This window comes from Elgaria multicarinata, chromosome 3 (assembly GCF_023053635.1).
Source record: "Elgaria multicarinata webbii isolate HBS135686 ecotype San Diego chromosome 3, rElgMul1.1.pri, whole genome shotgun sequence".
NCBI classification, from domain to species: Eukaryota; Metazoa; Chordata; class Lepidosauria; order Squamata; family Anguidae; genus Elgaria; species Elgaria multicarinata.
In genome coordinates this window covers 25761431-25777908 of record NC_086173.1, presented here as the reverse complement: position 1 = coordinate 25777908, position 16478 = coordinate 25761431, and the positions used below count along the sequence as shown (strand labels likewise).

The 16478-nt window shown below is 43.6% G+C and overlaps 1 protein-coding gene and 1 long non-coding RNA gene across 3 annotated transcripts in view; one reads left to right on the top strand and one right to left on the bottom strand.

The window, feature by feature from the left end:
* The window catches only part of TSPAN31 (tetraspanin 31), a 29675-nt gene extending 14325 nt beyond the window's left edge, over window positions 1–15350 (bottom strand). The window contains exons 1-4 of one of the 2 annotated variants that reach the window (XM_063119689.1): window positions 15152–15350; window positions 6650–6817; window positions 2229–2309; window positions 681–827 (exon numbers count right to left, since the gene is read on the bottom strand). In XM_063119689.1, the coding sequence (XP_062975759.1) occupies window positions 681–827; window positions 2229–2309; window positions 6650–6817; window positions 15152–15214 (459 nt within the window). In that variant the 5' untranslated portion in view covers window positions 15215–15350. The remainder of the gene's footprint in view (window positions 1–680; window positions 828–2228; window positions 2310–6649; window positions 6818–15151) is intronic. The other variant, XM_063119690.1, reaches the window with a different exon arrangement.
* LOC134394328 (uncharacterized) lies at window positions 808–5942 on the top strand. The gene is made up of 3 exons (XR_010025173.1): window positions 808–973; window positions 4553–4621; window positions 5720–5942. It is a non-coding gene; the product is annotated as an uncharacterized LOC134394328 (long non-coding RNA).
* Window positions 15351–16478: the final 1128 nt, after the last annotated feature.

Sequence of the window (16478 nt, the reverse complement as noted above, 5' to 3'; positions counted from 1 at the left end):
CCATGTTGTGGCGGTACCCATGACAATTTCTCAAATATCCAAATGTGCCCATGGCTCCCCAAAAGATTCATGTAACAGAACAGGTCTGGCCAACATCCTATGTGAACCAAGTAAGCACGCCCAGGGAATCCTCTGAAATGTACTGTGGTTCCAATGCAGATAATTTGAAAAGTGTACCCTGGATTAATAAAGTACAAAGCTGTACAGAGATTTTGGGACAAGGTGTTCCAAGAGTGGACACTCAGGGCTGGCCCTCCCATGAAGGAAGGTACGGCGCCTGTCTCAGGCAGTGGGCTGGGAGGAGTGGCAAATTGCATGCTCCCTGCCCCCGCCAGGAGGAACTGCTGCCACTGTGTGCTTCCTGTCCTCTCCCCCATTGTCAGCACCTTCCCCGTTGGCGAAGAGTCATGCTGGCTGCTTTTCTGGCTGACATGGCACTTCAGAAGGCAGCAATAGGGTGGGAGATGCAGAGACCGATGCAGTGAGTGTGAAGGTGGAGAGGGGGACATGGATGGGGTGAGAAAAGGAGATAGATGTGTCTGGCGGGGAGGGGGAGTGGGGAGACGCACACAGCGGCAAGCAGGCAGGGGGCAGATGGATGTAGCAGTGGCGACAATGACGGGCAGTGTGTCTGCTCTCCTGCCTCAGGCAGCGGGAAAGTTTGTGCCGGCGCTGCTTACACTTACTGCTTTGCACGCTTCAAAGTCAATCTTGAATTCTTCAGCAGATTTTGTGTGGTTGAACAGCCCGCAGCAGTTTAAGCTCTTTTCCAATGACTTCTTGGTGTCCCGCTCCAGGAATTTCCAGGCACCACTCAAGAGACTCTCCTGAAAGAAAGAGAGCTTTGTAAGCCAAAAGTGCTGAGGCTTGGATTCTGCGTGGCTTGAGATCCAAGCCTCTTCCATCAAGTCCAGAGACACGAAGCGGAATCTTTCCCTTCTATTAATCAAGTCACCTCACAAATGATCAGCAGGTAAGTGGGTGGGGAGTTTTATGGTGAAGCAGCAGCAGCATCTAGGTCATGTTGTGCCAAACAATGGCATAGAGTTAGATACAGTAAAGGAATCCCAATAAGCGATTGAGTCGTGAAAGTGTACTGAAAACTGTAGTGGTGCAACCGGGATGGGTGGAGAGGAAGTTCAGCCTGCCATTCTCTCAAGTTTTCCTGATGAGTAGAGGAAACTCACTGGTGTGTATAAGAACTGAATGGGATAGGCTTGGGGCAGGTAGGAAACTGAGTTAAAGGACAAGTTGAAACCAGGTGCAAAGAGAAGATTTGCCATTTTGCTTAGGGCAGCAAAATTCTCTCCCCATTGCCAAGCTCAGACAGCAAATTGGAAATTTGCCTTTTGCTTGTGCCCCTGCTGATCACAGCCTGCTAGCTCCTTCCAATAGCTTCCTCCCTCATCAATACACTCAACCCTAATTTCCACTTCACTGCATTTGTATCAAAGGCCCCTAAGAGATGCGAGTAGTTGCTACGGGAGCATAGGCATGCGCAAAAGGTGTGCTGGGTGTGCCCAGTCACACCATAATGTCTCAAGCAACAAGCAATGAATTGAGGGGGGCTTTGAGTAGGGATCCAGACACAGTGGGAATGGTCCTCTGGCTGCCCTCCAGCTGCTCTGTTGCCGCACTGAAGAACTGCTGCTTCCAAGAGAGAACCGTTGCTCCCAGCAGGAACAAAAAGTGATCGCTCTGCTGGGAACCTCTCTGCCAGGAGCCACCCTTCAAAGAGGTCAGGAGATGGGCCCCAAATGCTAATATTGCCTCTTAAGTGCCTTCTCCAGCCAGTGTCACCACAACAGCCAAACAATGCTGGGGCTTGAGGACCATCTCCTCATTCTCCCCCCCCCCCCCGGGCAACATCCCTCCTGCACTCAAGCAAGCTGAACGTGGAGTGGGGCATCAGTGTCTACAGAGTTTAATAAATGAATAAAAATAATAACCTTTATGAATATTCAATAAATGTTTGCCTTTAAAAAAAACCCTGGGTGCACACCCTAATGAAATGTGCTGTGCCCACCTATGTACGAGAGGCACAAACGTCAACCCAAACCCCGTTTTGTGCATATTGCAAGTTGTTGCACTTCACGATCCGATCTGCTCTTTTTCTAGTCAATGAAGTGTAAGCAAAGTTGGGTGGACATGTTGCAGCTTGAAGTGCAGGCAAAACATCACAAGTTCCCACTAAAGCTGATCGACGTCAGGCAGGAAGATGCTCTTACCTGTTTACTTGACGTGAGTGCCAGACACGAACAGGAAACTCCAAACTGGAAAAGGAAGACTAGCCCTAGAATGACAATATACTGAAGAGAAGGTGCAATTAAGGAAATGCTTGGGAAAGCACAGAGATGCTGAAAAGCCAACAAGCTGAGCTGCAGCTTAAAACCTTTAACTACCTCTGGGTCTGGGTCTTTTCTACTGTAATCCGGTATTAAGTAACAAATGAAAGAAAACCCACTCTCCCTTAGAAATCTATTTTGTGTACTATGAAAATATACTGTGGTCGTTTTAGTGGAAGGGAGGGTGGGACATACATGCCAAACTGTCGCACTCCTCCTGCCCATCGCTACCAGTCATGGAGACGGTGTTGTAGGACTGCCAGATTAAAGGCATAGGAAAGGACGTACGTTAGCAGGAAGGGGAGCTTTTTAGCATGTGCGGCATCTCTGACCAATGGAGCCCCACTACGAAGCAGCAGCATCTTCCATCACCTGTCTTCTTATATAAAAATTCAAAAAAAGTGTATTGAATCGTACCGTATTAAATCTGACCATCCAACAGTCCTCTTAGGAGTGTCAAAATTAAAGCAGAAGCTCCCTAAAGGGATGCAAACCAACACTGACACCTGGCCAGCCCTCTCCTCTCAAGTACAGCTAAGACCAGAGGTAAAGAGCAGCAATGTTCTGGTTGGAGCCTCCAAATGCTTTATTTGCCAAATTGAGACACCATCACAAGGCAACTGCTTTAGTTGGATGCCAATTTCCCATCACATGTACCATACAAAGGAATCCTGTGGTCTCTTTGACTGCCTGTATTTGGCTTCCCCAAAGGCTGCTTCGCACATGACAGACTTCCTACATGGAACTTACTTCCATGTAGACAACTATGCGCATGATCCCGCGCAATAAATGCATCAACGGGTCATAGCTTCCTGCAGGATTAAGTACCCACAGCAAACAGACACGTGTATTTTTTATGCGATCGTATAATACTGACTTCTGAAAGAGCTGCGTTGGTTGCCTACCTGTTCCCGGGCCAAATTCAAGATGCTGATGTTGACCTACAAAGCCCTAAATGACTTGGGATCCAGGTATCTGAAGAAACACTCTTCCCTGTACCTGGAGTATTAGCTTTGTAGAGGAGGCCCATTTTGTTATCCTACCACTGGGGAAGGTACATCGGGTGGTGACATAAGATAGGGCCTTTTCCTTGGTAGCAGCCCAACTTTCAAATGCCCTCTCACAGGAGTCATGCCTAATTATTTATTTATTTATTTATTTATTACCCACCTCTCCCTCTGGATCGAGCCAGGGAACAACATAGAATTCAAAATATTATAAAATACATAAAACTGATTAAAACATATAAAAACGAATACATTATTAAAATAACAGCCAGCAAGACATCTTAAAATTTGACTGGGTAGGCCTGCTGGAAGCAATCATTCTTTATTGCTTTTTTATATCCAGAAAGACTGTTGAGTTGGTGGATCTCTCCCAGCAGGCTATTCCACAGTCTGGGAGCGGCAGCAAAGAAGGTCCTCTGGGTAACAGTTGTTAATCTAGGTTTTGCTGGCTGAAGTAAATTCTTCCCAGAGGACCTGAGTATGTGGGGCCAATTGTACAGGAGAAGGCGATCCCGTAGGTAACCTGGACCCAAACCATGTAGGGCTTTAAAGGTAATAACCAACACTTTATACTTCGCCTGGAAACTAATTGGCAGCCAGTGTAATGATTTTAAAGCTGGTGTAATATGGTCACCCCTAGATGTACCGGTGACCAACCTGGCTGCTATATTTTGCACTAGTTGAAGTTTCCAGACTAGGCACAAAGGTAGCCCTATGTAGAGCGCATTGCAGAAGTTGAGTCTCAAAGTTACCAGGGCATGCACTGCCATCTTTAGGTCTTCCAACTCTAGGAAGGGGCGCAGTTGGCATATCAGCTAAAGCTGATAGTGGATACTCCTGGCCATCGCATCTCTCTGAGCTATCATTTGGAGTGATGGATCAAGGAGCGCCCCAAACTGCGAACGCAGTCTTTCCGGGGGAGTGTAACCCCATCCAGAACTGGTTGACACACCTCCAAACCCAGGTTGGTTAACGAGCAACCCTGTGGAAAATGTGTTGCTTTCAGACAACACGATAAGACACCCTGCAGAAAATGCACCACATTCAGACAACACAATAACCCACAGTTCAACAACAACCAACAATGGATGGGTTAGCATGTTGTGTAAACCCAGCCTCTGCGTCTAAAATTTCCATTCATTATCACTTGGTAATATGGTGTTTAACTCTATACTTATATGTTGTCTTACTCACTTTCAGCTCTATATCTACCAGAGGGGCTCAGTTTTCTTGTCTGTAGTACAAGCTACCATCACCAGTTCCAGGAAGGTAATTTTTCATTTGGTTTTGAATGGCATCACTGACATCTATGAAAAACAAGCTTCTCCAACTGATAATACTATGTCAATCATTCAGGCCACTCTACACCTTTGAAACATCAGGGCAACTTACAGCTGTGTCATAAATTAACGCTGCAATCCCATACATGTGTACCTGGGAGTAAGTCCCACTGAAGTCAGTATTTCCAAATACACATTCCTAGGACTGTGTCACATAGGGATAAAAGTGCAGGACTTAGAAGCAAGCATCTGATACAGCATTAAAGGGCTCTCAGCCTGTTATTATTTCCCTTCCCACTGCTACATTTGTGCATTGACCACTTATTGCTAGAGAGAGATGAGAGATTAGTTTCAGTTCATTTTTGATCAGGATCTACACACTTTACACCTTCCAGACTGAACATGGACTTGTACACAAGCTGCGGTCAAAGTCTGTACATTTCTGAGCTTGCAATGTGCGTTTGACAGCATGCATGTATTTGAAAAATCTGCATGGAAAAATGGATACTAAATCCAAAGCTTGCAATCGGAGGCAGACTAGAGTCCGAACGAGCTTCAAGGTGAAATTCAGATAACTTCTGCAATGTTGAGTTTCACTCATTTGCACACCCCTACCTATTGTTGAGAGTGACTCCTGAGCAGGGGTGGGCCCTCCAGAGATTTTGGCCTACAACAGGATTTCCCCCCCTAAATCTCATATTGGACTAGTATTGCTCCATTAAGCAGCTCAAAATTAGTTATGGTTTTTTTTTATCCTACATGAAGAATTTTATTCTAAAAGCCTGTTTAAAGATTCAGATTTCTCTGGCAGAGCAAAAACGCTCTCCAGTCAGTTGAGGTGATTATGACATCGGTACTGCTCAAACCACCTGCTATCTCCCCGCAGTGTATAGTTAGGATTGACTGAGTGTGAGGCTTGTTCGTTTTGCATCAATTCATTAAAATGACTGAAAATAGGATTTGTTAATGAAAATTCAAAAGATCAACCATTTGTAGATTCTTGCAAGGCAAATTGCCCTCTTATGTGGTATGCCAATATAAGGGATTTTTAAAATGTATCACCCCTCCCATTGTTTTTTTTTTAAAGGAGAAACTGCACAGCGAAGGAATAGGTGAGTGAACAATGGCTGGCCAGTACCTCCACCCTGGGAAGGGTTCCTGCCAGGGTTGACAAAATCTCACCACCACCACCACACCCACCCACCAGAAGGAAAAATATGTTGAAAATAAAGAACAACCATTATACTTGAGTGGTTAGGGAAGGCTGAAGTAGTGATATACACCTACAGCATACAATGATGTCCAACAAGATAGGGAAATATGTAACACAGTGCCTGGGTTTGCTTATTTTTCTTGAACACACAACCTTGAGAACCCATGGATTGTTGTTGGGTTGTTCAGGGTGGTTAACAAGCCACCTTGAGGAAAATGACCTGGATTCAGACAACATATTAACAACAACCCACAACAACTCAATGTGTTGTGTGAACAACCCCAGTGGTATCATTTTACATTTGGAGTTTCACTAAGTGTTAGAGGGGGTGAAATAAACACAGTTTGAAGCCAATTCCAACTATCAGACTCAAAGGGGGAAAACATAGTTATCTATTTTGGCAGTCCCTAATGTCCCAAAGAAAACTGAGGAAAACCCCATAACCATCTTAGACTATTTTGTGTGCCTCTACCTCTACACCTCACAATTGAAAACCAAATAAAATTAGACACCTGGCTTGGCCAGTAAAGTTGTTAGCTCCTATAAATGATTGCAATGCCAGCCTTCCCCAACCTGGTGCCCTCCAGATGTTAGAATTCAACACCCAGAATCTGGGAGCTGTGGTCCAACACATCTGGATGGCATCAGTTTGGGGAAGGCTGTGCTATGCCACAATTTAGTCAGGCATGTGAGGTCTGGTCATGCCAATGCGAAGCATGGCAAGCTAAACAGGTATCTGTTTTTGAACAGCAGGTATCAGGCAGAGCCAATGAACCCTGCTTCACCAACAGTACAAAAGGATACAAAGAAGAGCATGACTTGGTGATGGTTGATAGCACCAATGAATCCCACGATGGCAATGAGAAGCAGGAAGAAACCCACAGCAATGACACCTCCGATGATGTGGAGGCTGGAAACAATGCCAAAACCTTTACCCCAGGCAGCCACGCCGATCATCAGTAGGCCAACCAGCTGGAAAGCAAGAAGGAGGAGGAGGAGGAAGAATGTAAGAGTGAGAAGCAAAGAAAACAATTGCAATTCTAGGAATTCTTTCCTATGTGACTTAGCACATTAATACATACCCCCAACCCCTTTGTCCCACTCAGTGACTGCCTTCTTCTTCATTTCAGCTACTGGAGGAAAAGCATACAGCTCCAGCCATAAACCAGCACATTTTGGATATAAACCAGTTTAATCTAACTCAAGTCTGATCATCTGCTTACAATCATAGGCATTCATGTCTGCTGATTGGTGGATGAGGCTTTCCATCATCTGGAGTTTGATTTTATTTTGGGCCATCCTCTGCAATATACCAGGCGGTTGATGTAACCAAAAGAAAAATGGTTGCCTTGTTTTAAAAAAAGAAAGTATTTTGATGCAATGCATCTCTTAAAAATTTCACAATTCAAAGAGATTTGGAAAGAACTTCCAGTCACCAATTGGAGGGCGTTTATTCTAGCTTCCTGTTGTCCACTAAAATATCCTAAACCCCACCCACCAATGTTCCACCAACCATATTCCCCCTCCTACTACTGCTCTATTTTATAGATAACTAGCTGATATGCCCGGAGTTGCTTGGGTCCATGAATAATGTTTATAACATTCATTTGATAAATAATAAATTTCTCTGCAACTTATTCATCTTTAGGTTGGTTGGGGGTTTTTTTAGTTTGGTTTAGTTAGTAAATTTCTACCCAGCATTGCTTAGGTCCCCTAAGATATACATGTCTGTAAGGTAATCATCTTAAAGTAGCAGGCTGATGCTAGGCCTGTGAGTTAACCTTTCAATAAATTAAATTCATTTCTTTCCCCCCCTTCTCTTACCCTCACAACAACCCTGCAAGGTAGGCCAGTCCTAGGTCTGTGAGGTAACTTTAAAACAAATTCAATTAGTTTCTCTCTTTCCCTCTCCCTCTCTGCCTGTCCAGGGCTGCCTTGAAGTCACGCTATTGTATCTAGTCACGATTTTAAAACCACAAATGGCAGGTGGGAGGAGGCACTGCAAATGGATGCAGCTCATTTTTGTGGGTTGTTTCCTTTTGTGTGGAATTGGGTTGACTGACTTTAGGGATCACAATGGCTGCCAAAAGCCAGTAAGTCTGGCCTCCCACCCAAGGCATGCTGGAAGTTCTGCCCTGGGCAAGCTGGGAGTTATAGGCGTAAATCCAGGGTTTTATGATTTTTTTTAATAGTTTTTATTTGAATGTTATTACACATACAATAATCATATTACATCAACTTAATATACCACAATAATAAAATTTAAAAACTAGATCAAGTAATATAGAACTATCTTGTGCACCCCACCACCCGGGACCCTTATTCTCCTTTCCAAAATTGTAATGTATCTTGCACCGGTTTACTCCCTTTCCCTTTTTCCAGTACAAATTTAACAAATGGACTCCAAACCTCATCAATGTCATTTCGTTTCAATAATCCTCTTAACTTTAATATTACATGTAAGTTTGTCATTAATAGCTATATCCCAGACTTCTTTGTACCATTCTTCTATTTGATAATCTCTTTGTTCCTTCCAATTCCTGGCAATTATTAATCTAGATGCAGTTAATGAATTGTTTATTAATACTTTACTATTTTGTGTACATTTAACCCCTTCATGTATTGATAACAGCGCTGTCCTTGGCCCTAACTTAACCTTCCATCCCATTATATCATTTATCTCTTTGAAAACCATTCTTTAAGAATACTTAAAAGTCCAAAATTCATGTTTTTAGTTTTTTTTCTTATCCATGTACACGAAGACCTGACTAGGTGAACGGCACTAAGGCAGTACCATATGTAGAAGTGGGTAAACATTTTGGGACATATGTGACACACATACTTTCCACTTTATAGGTAGAGATACATAACACCAAACCCAACACAACTTAAAGAAAAATAGGCAAAAGAATATCTCGCACTGCTAGTACAACAGAACGGTTAAGAAGGCAACTGTTAGTCTACCTTATGCCATCTTAAATACACACCAACACATTCTTTCTTGGGCAGGCTTCTACTGCCCCATGGACCCATATAAGAGGTTCCATTTTTGTTAATTATTTTGTTAAATGTTAATTATTTTAAAATGATTCACAGTTGCCCCACCAAAAAGCCACGCAAAGTCATTTTGAGCTACATCACTGTCCTGAGAATAAGACAGTAGCTCTCCTGATCAACTGTTCCATTCCAAATTCTACTCTCAATATCTTGATACTAATGGATTTTAAAATTGGTGGTTAACCTTTAGGAACTTTTCCACTTTACTATTGGTCTGTCAGGCAATAAAGATGGAAAGGGCATTTAAGAACGTGATGATTAGTAGCAGCTCTGCAGACAACTGATGTTTTATTGACTGTATTAAGCCTATGAAAGCACATTTACCCATTCAACAGTTAAATCCTACACTGGAGGAAGAGGATTTTATACCACATGAAGTGTACCACATGAAGTTTTATTCTCTGAGGAAACATGCCCTCCAACTACTAGGTAAACAGGGCCGGTGCTACCATAGAGGCCACTCAGGCGGCCGCCTAGAGCGCCAAGCTAAGAGGGGCGCCAGGCCCAGCGCAGCACTCACGCGCGTTGGCTGTGAGCCAGGCTGGGCCGAGGATTCAGCTGTGCCTGGGTGGGCGAGATGGCGCCCCGCCCCCACCCAGCCGAAGTGAAGCCAGGGACGCTGGGGTGGGGGTGGGGCGGCTCCACCTTTGGACTTCCGGAACGCACCCGGAAGAGAGAGAGAGAGAGAGAGAGAGAATGTATGGGTGAACAGGGTGCATGGGGTCTTTGAGTGAATGCATGTGTTTGTTTGGAGTGAGTGATGCTGAGTGTGTGTGTGCGCATGCGTGTGAGTTGGGGGATGATTTGGAGGTGATATTCCTATTAAATAATGCATTTTAGACCCATAGACGTTCCTTTCCAATTTGTTTGCTATCATTGGCATGACGTATTTCTTGCACTTCAAAATAAATTTAGCAGTTTCAAGTTTTGTGCTTCTTATTTTTTCCAGGAAACATATGTTCTTAAAATTAAAAGTTGGCATTTTTGGGGGGGTGGGGGGGCGGGGGTGAAAGTAGCTCACCTTGCCTAGGGCGCAAAATAGTCTGGCACCGGCCCTGTAGGTAAAGTTATCCCAACTACTAGGTAAAGTTACCCAATCTGGCTTGAACCAACGTTTTTCATCTAGCACAGCACCTAAAAGAATCTCCAGCTTTACGGATTTAAGAACTGTCTAGTAGCTCTCTACTTCTGTTTTCCACCTACCAAGGACCCTGTGTTTCACATACAGATCTGGTAACAGCTGGGTTTTGTTTTTTAAAAAATGGGGGATCAGCCATTGTTTGTTTATTTCTTCATCCCAGCAGGCCTAGGCGCAATCTAAGTACACCACAGCACCTAGCAGAGCTTAATTTGTATGTTCCACTATCTCCTCCCAAATTCCATCTTAAGACTGTAGCAAAACGCACACTCCATGATTTCAACATCTGCCAACACCCTTCCCAACTCTTGCTTTTTTAACCATCTAGCTTTATGAAGAATTCTGGAGAACTCAAAAGCTTGCACACTTATTTTGTTACATTTTGGTTGGCCTATTAAAGGTATTGCCTGAATATAGATTTTGGCCCTTTTAGAAAAAGTGATCTTCCCAGAGCTTATTCTGCTATTTTAGTATAAAATGTTAAATCCCTGATAAAAGTAAAAGGTCTATCCTCCCAACAGTCATCCATTCCAAGTGGCACATGCTGAACTTCAAGCCAGAATACTTCACACCACTAACATAGAAACATTCTAAGCTTGTGTACAATGTAAATGTACTTGCTAAGAGGAGATACAAGGATTTATGCTGTTCACCTGTAATTGTATAAGGGCTGTTTCTACCTCCTCTGATAAATAGCATTGCTTTGGAACAGTATCTCTTTCCTCTTCTTTGCCCCCACCCCCAAGTTCTCATTAGGCCACTATGGCTGCCCCACTGCTTTTTATCCCATCTTATTTCCCTGACTGCTGGCTACTAAGTTGTCAGAGTCACTTGGCTATGTGCTCAATCCCTTCCCTCCAGCAGCACAGGTACTTTTACTGCCAAAGGACAGAGAGAAAAGAGTTAGGTAGAACAGCTGAGCCCGTGTCTATTTTATTATTATTATTATTATTATTTATTTATATAGCACCATCGATGTACATGGTGCTGTACAGATAACACAGTAAATAGCAAGACCCTGCCGCATAGGCTTACAATCTAATAAAGTTGTAGTAAACAATAAGGAGGGAAAGAGAATGCAAACAGGCACAGGGAAGTGTAAACAGGCACCGGGAAGGGTGAAGCTTACAGTATAGAGTTTGAAAACTGTGCTGTACACAGCCATGCTTCAGAAAGAGAGTGGAGGAACTACTTCATGATTGACTCAAGGGATGTCTAATCTACACTGCACAAAATCAGTCTTCTGTTCCAAAACAAAACAGGTTCAGACAAGAAGCTAACATACGGGCCATAAACATGGTAAATGCACTTCCCTACCAGGCTCATCAAAAATTATGTAATTCTGCAAGCACAAGACACTCCAACCGGGGGTGGGGGGAGGAATGGGGGGTGGGGGAGAGAGAAATACATCTGCATTACTGCATTTTCCATAACAAGAAAGGGGCTGTCTTCAGCTATGAAGCCGGAGTCATCATCACCTCTTTAATTACTAAACATTATCTATCTACATTAAAATAAAATAAAAGTCATTTCCCAAACTTCCTCTGTACTGCAGTGTGACTGGAAACAGAACCCAAAATGGGACTCTACAGATGAAGCTCAGGTGGAGTTATGCAGACAAGAACAGGCCTGATTCTCAAGCCTTTTGTATCTGGTCAAGAGGGCAGGGCTCCTGCAGCTTTAACTGTTGTGATGAAGAGGGAATTTCACCAGCTGCTGCATGTATACAAATGACACCTGCTGAAATTCCCTTTTCTATGCAACTGTTAAAGATACAGGAGCCCTGTCCTCCTTTTCATATGGTCACCCTATTTAAAGCCCTTAACAGCTTAAGACCAGTCTACTTGAAGGACTGCCTTCTCTGATAAGTTTCTACCCAACTATTAAGATTATCTTCAGAGGCTCTTCTCTGGCTACTTGTGCCCACAAATGGAAAAGTGGGTGGATATCAAGAGCCTTCTCTGTAATAGCCCCCATCCTGCCCTTCCAAGAGAGGTTGTCCTGGAATCTTCATGGTATACATTTAGATGTCAACTTAAGACCTTCTTCTTCCAGCATACTTTTAATCTTTAATCTCTTGCTTTGATTATTAGTTTTAGTGCTGTCTTTTTAATATTTCTAATATCTGCAATGTTTTAAAATTTTATTATGTAGATATTTTCATTGTTGTATGTATTGTTTTAGATGTTATTGTATTGGTTTTTTATTATTGTAAAGTGCCCCACGGGTGTTTTGTCACTTGGACAGTATATAAATTTCATAAATAAAATATACAGACACCCATTCTTTGTATGACTTTTGGTCATGTTGATCTCCCAGTGTAGGACACCCACACTGCAACTACAGCCTGACATGGATCCTGTGGTCAACAGTTCCTTCTCTTTGCTCCAGACACATAAACACACCCTAACTCCCTAAATGATACCAACTCAACCCTTGAAACTCCTCTCAGCCTTCCAAACAAAAAGCAGGACATATGAGATTGGAGGATAAGGCACATATCATCCCCTGAGCTGGAGCAGCTTCATAGATGATATGCTTCTTAGACACCAGCAATGGCTTCTATAGGAGAAGGAATGGCTTCTATTGACTTATATGCAGCCCCTTAAACATCCAACCTCAGCTGAAGTAGTGTATCCATTTCTGAGCACTTTTAAGAAAGATATAGACAAAACTGGAACAGGTACAGAGTAGGGCAACAGAGCTGGTCAGAGGTACGGAAAGCAACTTCTATGAGGAAAGGTGAAGGAACTGGTTATATTTAGCCTGGATAAGATTAAGAGACATTGTAAAACTCTTCAAATATTTGAAGGGCTGTCACATAGTAGAGGGCAAAGATTTATTCTCTGCTGTCCCACTGGGCAGGATTAACACTAATGGGCTTGAGTTACAGAAGAGTAGATTATGATTGAACATTAGAAGAAACATCTTAATGGTAAGAGAAGATCAGCAAGCAGAGACTGCTTGTTGATGGGGATGCTCTAGCTCTGGATTTCTAGCATCGAGTGGGGACTTGGTCTAGATAGCCTTCAAGACCCTTTCCAACTCTAACATTCTCCCAATCAGGAAAAGGCTATTGATGTGGGAGTCATGATTTGCCCACCCCATCGGAGAGCTCCAGGGGCCTCAAAAACATGGAGCTGGCACTGCCTGTCAGGTTCCTCACCCATGTTCAACAACTAGTAAAAAATAGCAAGTTGGCTTCAGGAACTCATGTTTTTTGGCCAGATAAAGTTGTTTGTAAAGCAGCCACCTCTGTATCCTTGGTGCAGGAATGTGCCTGAACAAGTTAATAGTACACTGTTAAATGTAACCCAAGGTTCTCAAAAGAGGACTTTTCTTATCTTAGTCAAAAGCAAGAGTATGTGTGATATCTCCAGATACGTGCATATCACACCCTATGCACATTTGCTTTCCACTAGCAGTTTGGCATAAGCCTCTGCGTCCATCCCCATAACATACACTTCTTTTAGTAGAGTTGTACACAGATTCCACCCTACAGTTCTGTAATGAAGAAACAATAGCAACTACATATGTGATACCCTCTTGGACCTTCTGGCCAAGATTTTTCTACTACCTAAGTAGCTATTTTTCAGTGCTCTAGGCAATAAATACAATTAGGACATATATTTAAAAACAAGAGCTTTCAGTTGCTCCTCCTTTCAGAGACCTCTAAATAGGATGAAGAACATGAAAAAAGCAATGCCATTTGCCTGTAGGTTTACCTTGTGAATATGGAATCAGGTGCAGGATCTGACCTACTCCATACTCTTGCTGCTCTTTCCTTCCTACCAAAAATACTGCACTGCTATTAAAGGAGCCTTTTCCATCATCTCAACTTATTACTCATATCTGAAAGCCTTAAAAGACTGAGGCTTTTCTACTGCTTAGCTGATTTCTACTTGAGCATTTTTCTGTGTTGTCGCTTACTGCCAAATCCTGATAACACCCAAGCAAGAAATTAAGAAGTAAATAAAGAAGGAGTTTCCAGTAGTCAGTTTCCAGTAGTCAGGGGAATACCCAGAAGTGATGTTTCAAAATTGCAGGGACAATAAAGATTTCCCAAAAAAGCAGCATGGAAGAAAAATTATGATCAGTTCAAGGAAAGACGTCAGACAGCAGTGTTGACAACACCACAACTCATAACATCCTATTAGAACCAGATGAGAAAAAGACAAGCACAAGAGGCTCAACCCCCTGGGCATCTTTTAAAATGGGCCAGCGCTTACTTCGATAAGGTGAGTACCACTCGAACTCCTGTGCTTATTTGACAGTGCATCTGTCTAGTCACACTGAGACAACATCCTTGATTTTGGCCAACTTCATGAAACCCAATTCTTTATTCCACTAAAAGGACACTCATTTTCCAGGCATTCCATGACAGGTTCACTCCCACTGCAATCCTCCCCACTACATCCTAGAAAAAATGGAGATACATAGGCACACCCTCCAGCCTTCCTCTTCCTAACAATACCAGAGCACGCACACACACACCACTCACACAAAAAAGCCAGTCACTGAAACACCCTCTCTCTCCCAGCATGCTCCACCTCACCTATTACCCTAGATCAAGCCTTTCCCAACCTGGCACCTTCTAAACGTGTTCGAGTATGATTCCCATCATCCCCAGCCAGAAGGCCTGCCAGCCATGCTGGTTGGGGATGATGGGAGCTGTAGTTCAACACACCCAGAGTGCACCAGGATGAAGGAGGTTGCCCTACATAGGAGAAACGGAGACCATCCCAGCCCTTTCTCTCTCCCTCTCTAGCGTTAAAAAAAAAGGAAAGCTTCGTTGTCTCAACCTCTCTCCTCCCCTTCAACAATAGTCTACAATTTTATACCCAGAACATGATTTAGGACACATTTCTCTGCCCGCAGCCAGTTCCTACTGAAATGTTCACCCCAAAAGGCCAACAGCTACTCCATTATGGACAAGGCCGTGTGCCCCCCTCCTCCTCCCCTTCCCCCCACCAGGCCTTCACCCCCAGAGTATCTCTTCGCCCCACTTCCAAGCCTCCTTCCCCGTTCCCATATTATCCCCACCCTTCATCTCTTACTAAGCCGTGTATTGAGGCGGGGGTGGGGGAGAGCCAGGCGGCTGTCACACTTACCACATAAACGACGTTGAGGGCGCACAGCGCATTGCGTGAGCAGGCGAAGCCCCCGCAAACCATCTTCCCAGGCAGGACTAGCAGAGTCCTTCCTCCTCAAAGAAAAGAAAAAAAACTATACCTCTTCCCCGCACTCCCCCGAAGGGGCAGCCGCCGTTAGTCCTACCCCTTTAAATCCCAGGCCTCCGCCACCGCGCCTGCGCGCAGCTGCTACTGCTTTCCGCCGGGTCGGCGAGTTCCCTTTCTAGCGCGCCGACTCGTTTTCACTCTATGCGCATGCGCTCATAACGTAGGCGCCCTCATCGAGGATTATTTCTATCTCATCCGGATACTGAAACGGGGAGGAGGAAGATGCGTAGTTGTAGTTACCAAAGAGACTGCAAAGGGATGTCGACGACGACGCAGCTTTCACTTCCGGTTTCGTTTAGACTCCTTCATATGTGGGGGAAGAGGTGGCGGAAGTATAGAAAATGTTTCAAATAAAACAGGGTGGGGTTGGATGCTTCTTTCGGACCCACCCATTCCGGAATCGTTATTTTGTAGCTAACCCTGCTCAGAGTGGAGGCGTTCAGACGGGAAGATAAAACGTTTTTGTTCATAACCTTATAATCCTATACATGTCTACTTACAAGTAAACCCCACTGAGTTCAATGGGACTTACTCTGAGATAAGTGTGCATAGGATTGCAGCCTTAGGATATAAACCTATTTATGCATTAATTATGAGCTTTCCCCCCCTGTGAGTTCTAAAAAATTGGCTGTAAACCTGAATATGCTATGGTTACAATCTGATAAACAAGTGGAAGTAAATATTATTGAAGTCAGTAACCTACTTCTGCATAGATTTGTGCTGAAAGCCAGGCTATTTTATTTATTTATTTATTTACATTTATATACCGCCCCATAACCGAAGCTCTTGGGGCAGTTTACAAAAATTAAAAACAATGAACATTAAAACAGATATACAAAATTTAAAACCACTAAAAGTATAAAAACAATCTTGTGTGAGTTTACTTTAGAATAAGCCCTGTTAGATCTTAATATGGTTTATTCTAAAGGTCATCCTCAGGGGTCCTTCTCCGTGAGCCCCTGCCAAAGGAAGTGAGGCAGGTGGCTACCAGGAGGAGGGCCTTCTCTGCTGTGGCACCCCGGCTGTGGAATGAGCTCCCTAAGGAGGTTTGCTTGGCACCTACATTATATGCTTTTAGACGCCAGGTGAAGACCTTTTTATTCTCCCAGCATTTTAACAGTCTATAAATAAATTTTAACTTGGTGTTTTAAATTTGTAATTTTGCATTGCTGCTGTTTTTATCTGGTTGAGCTTTTAT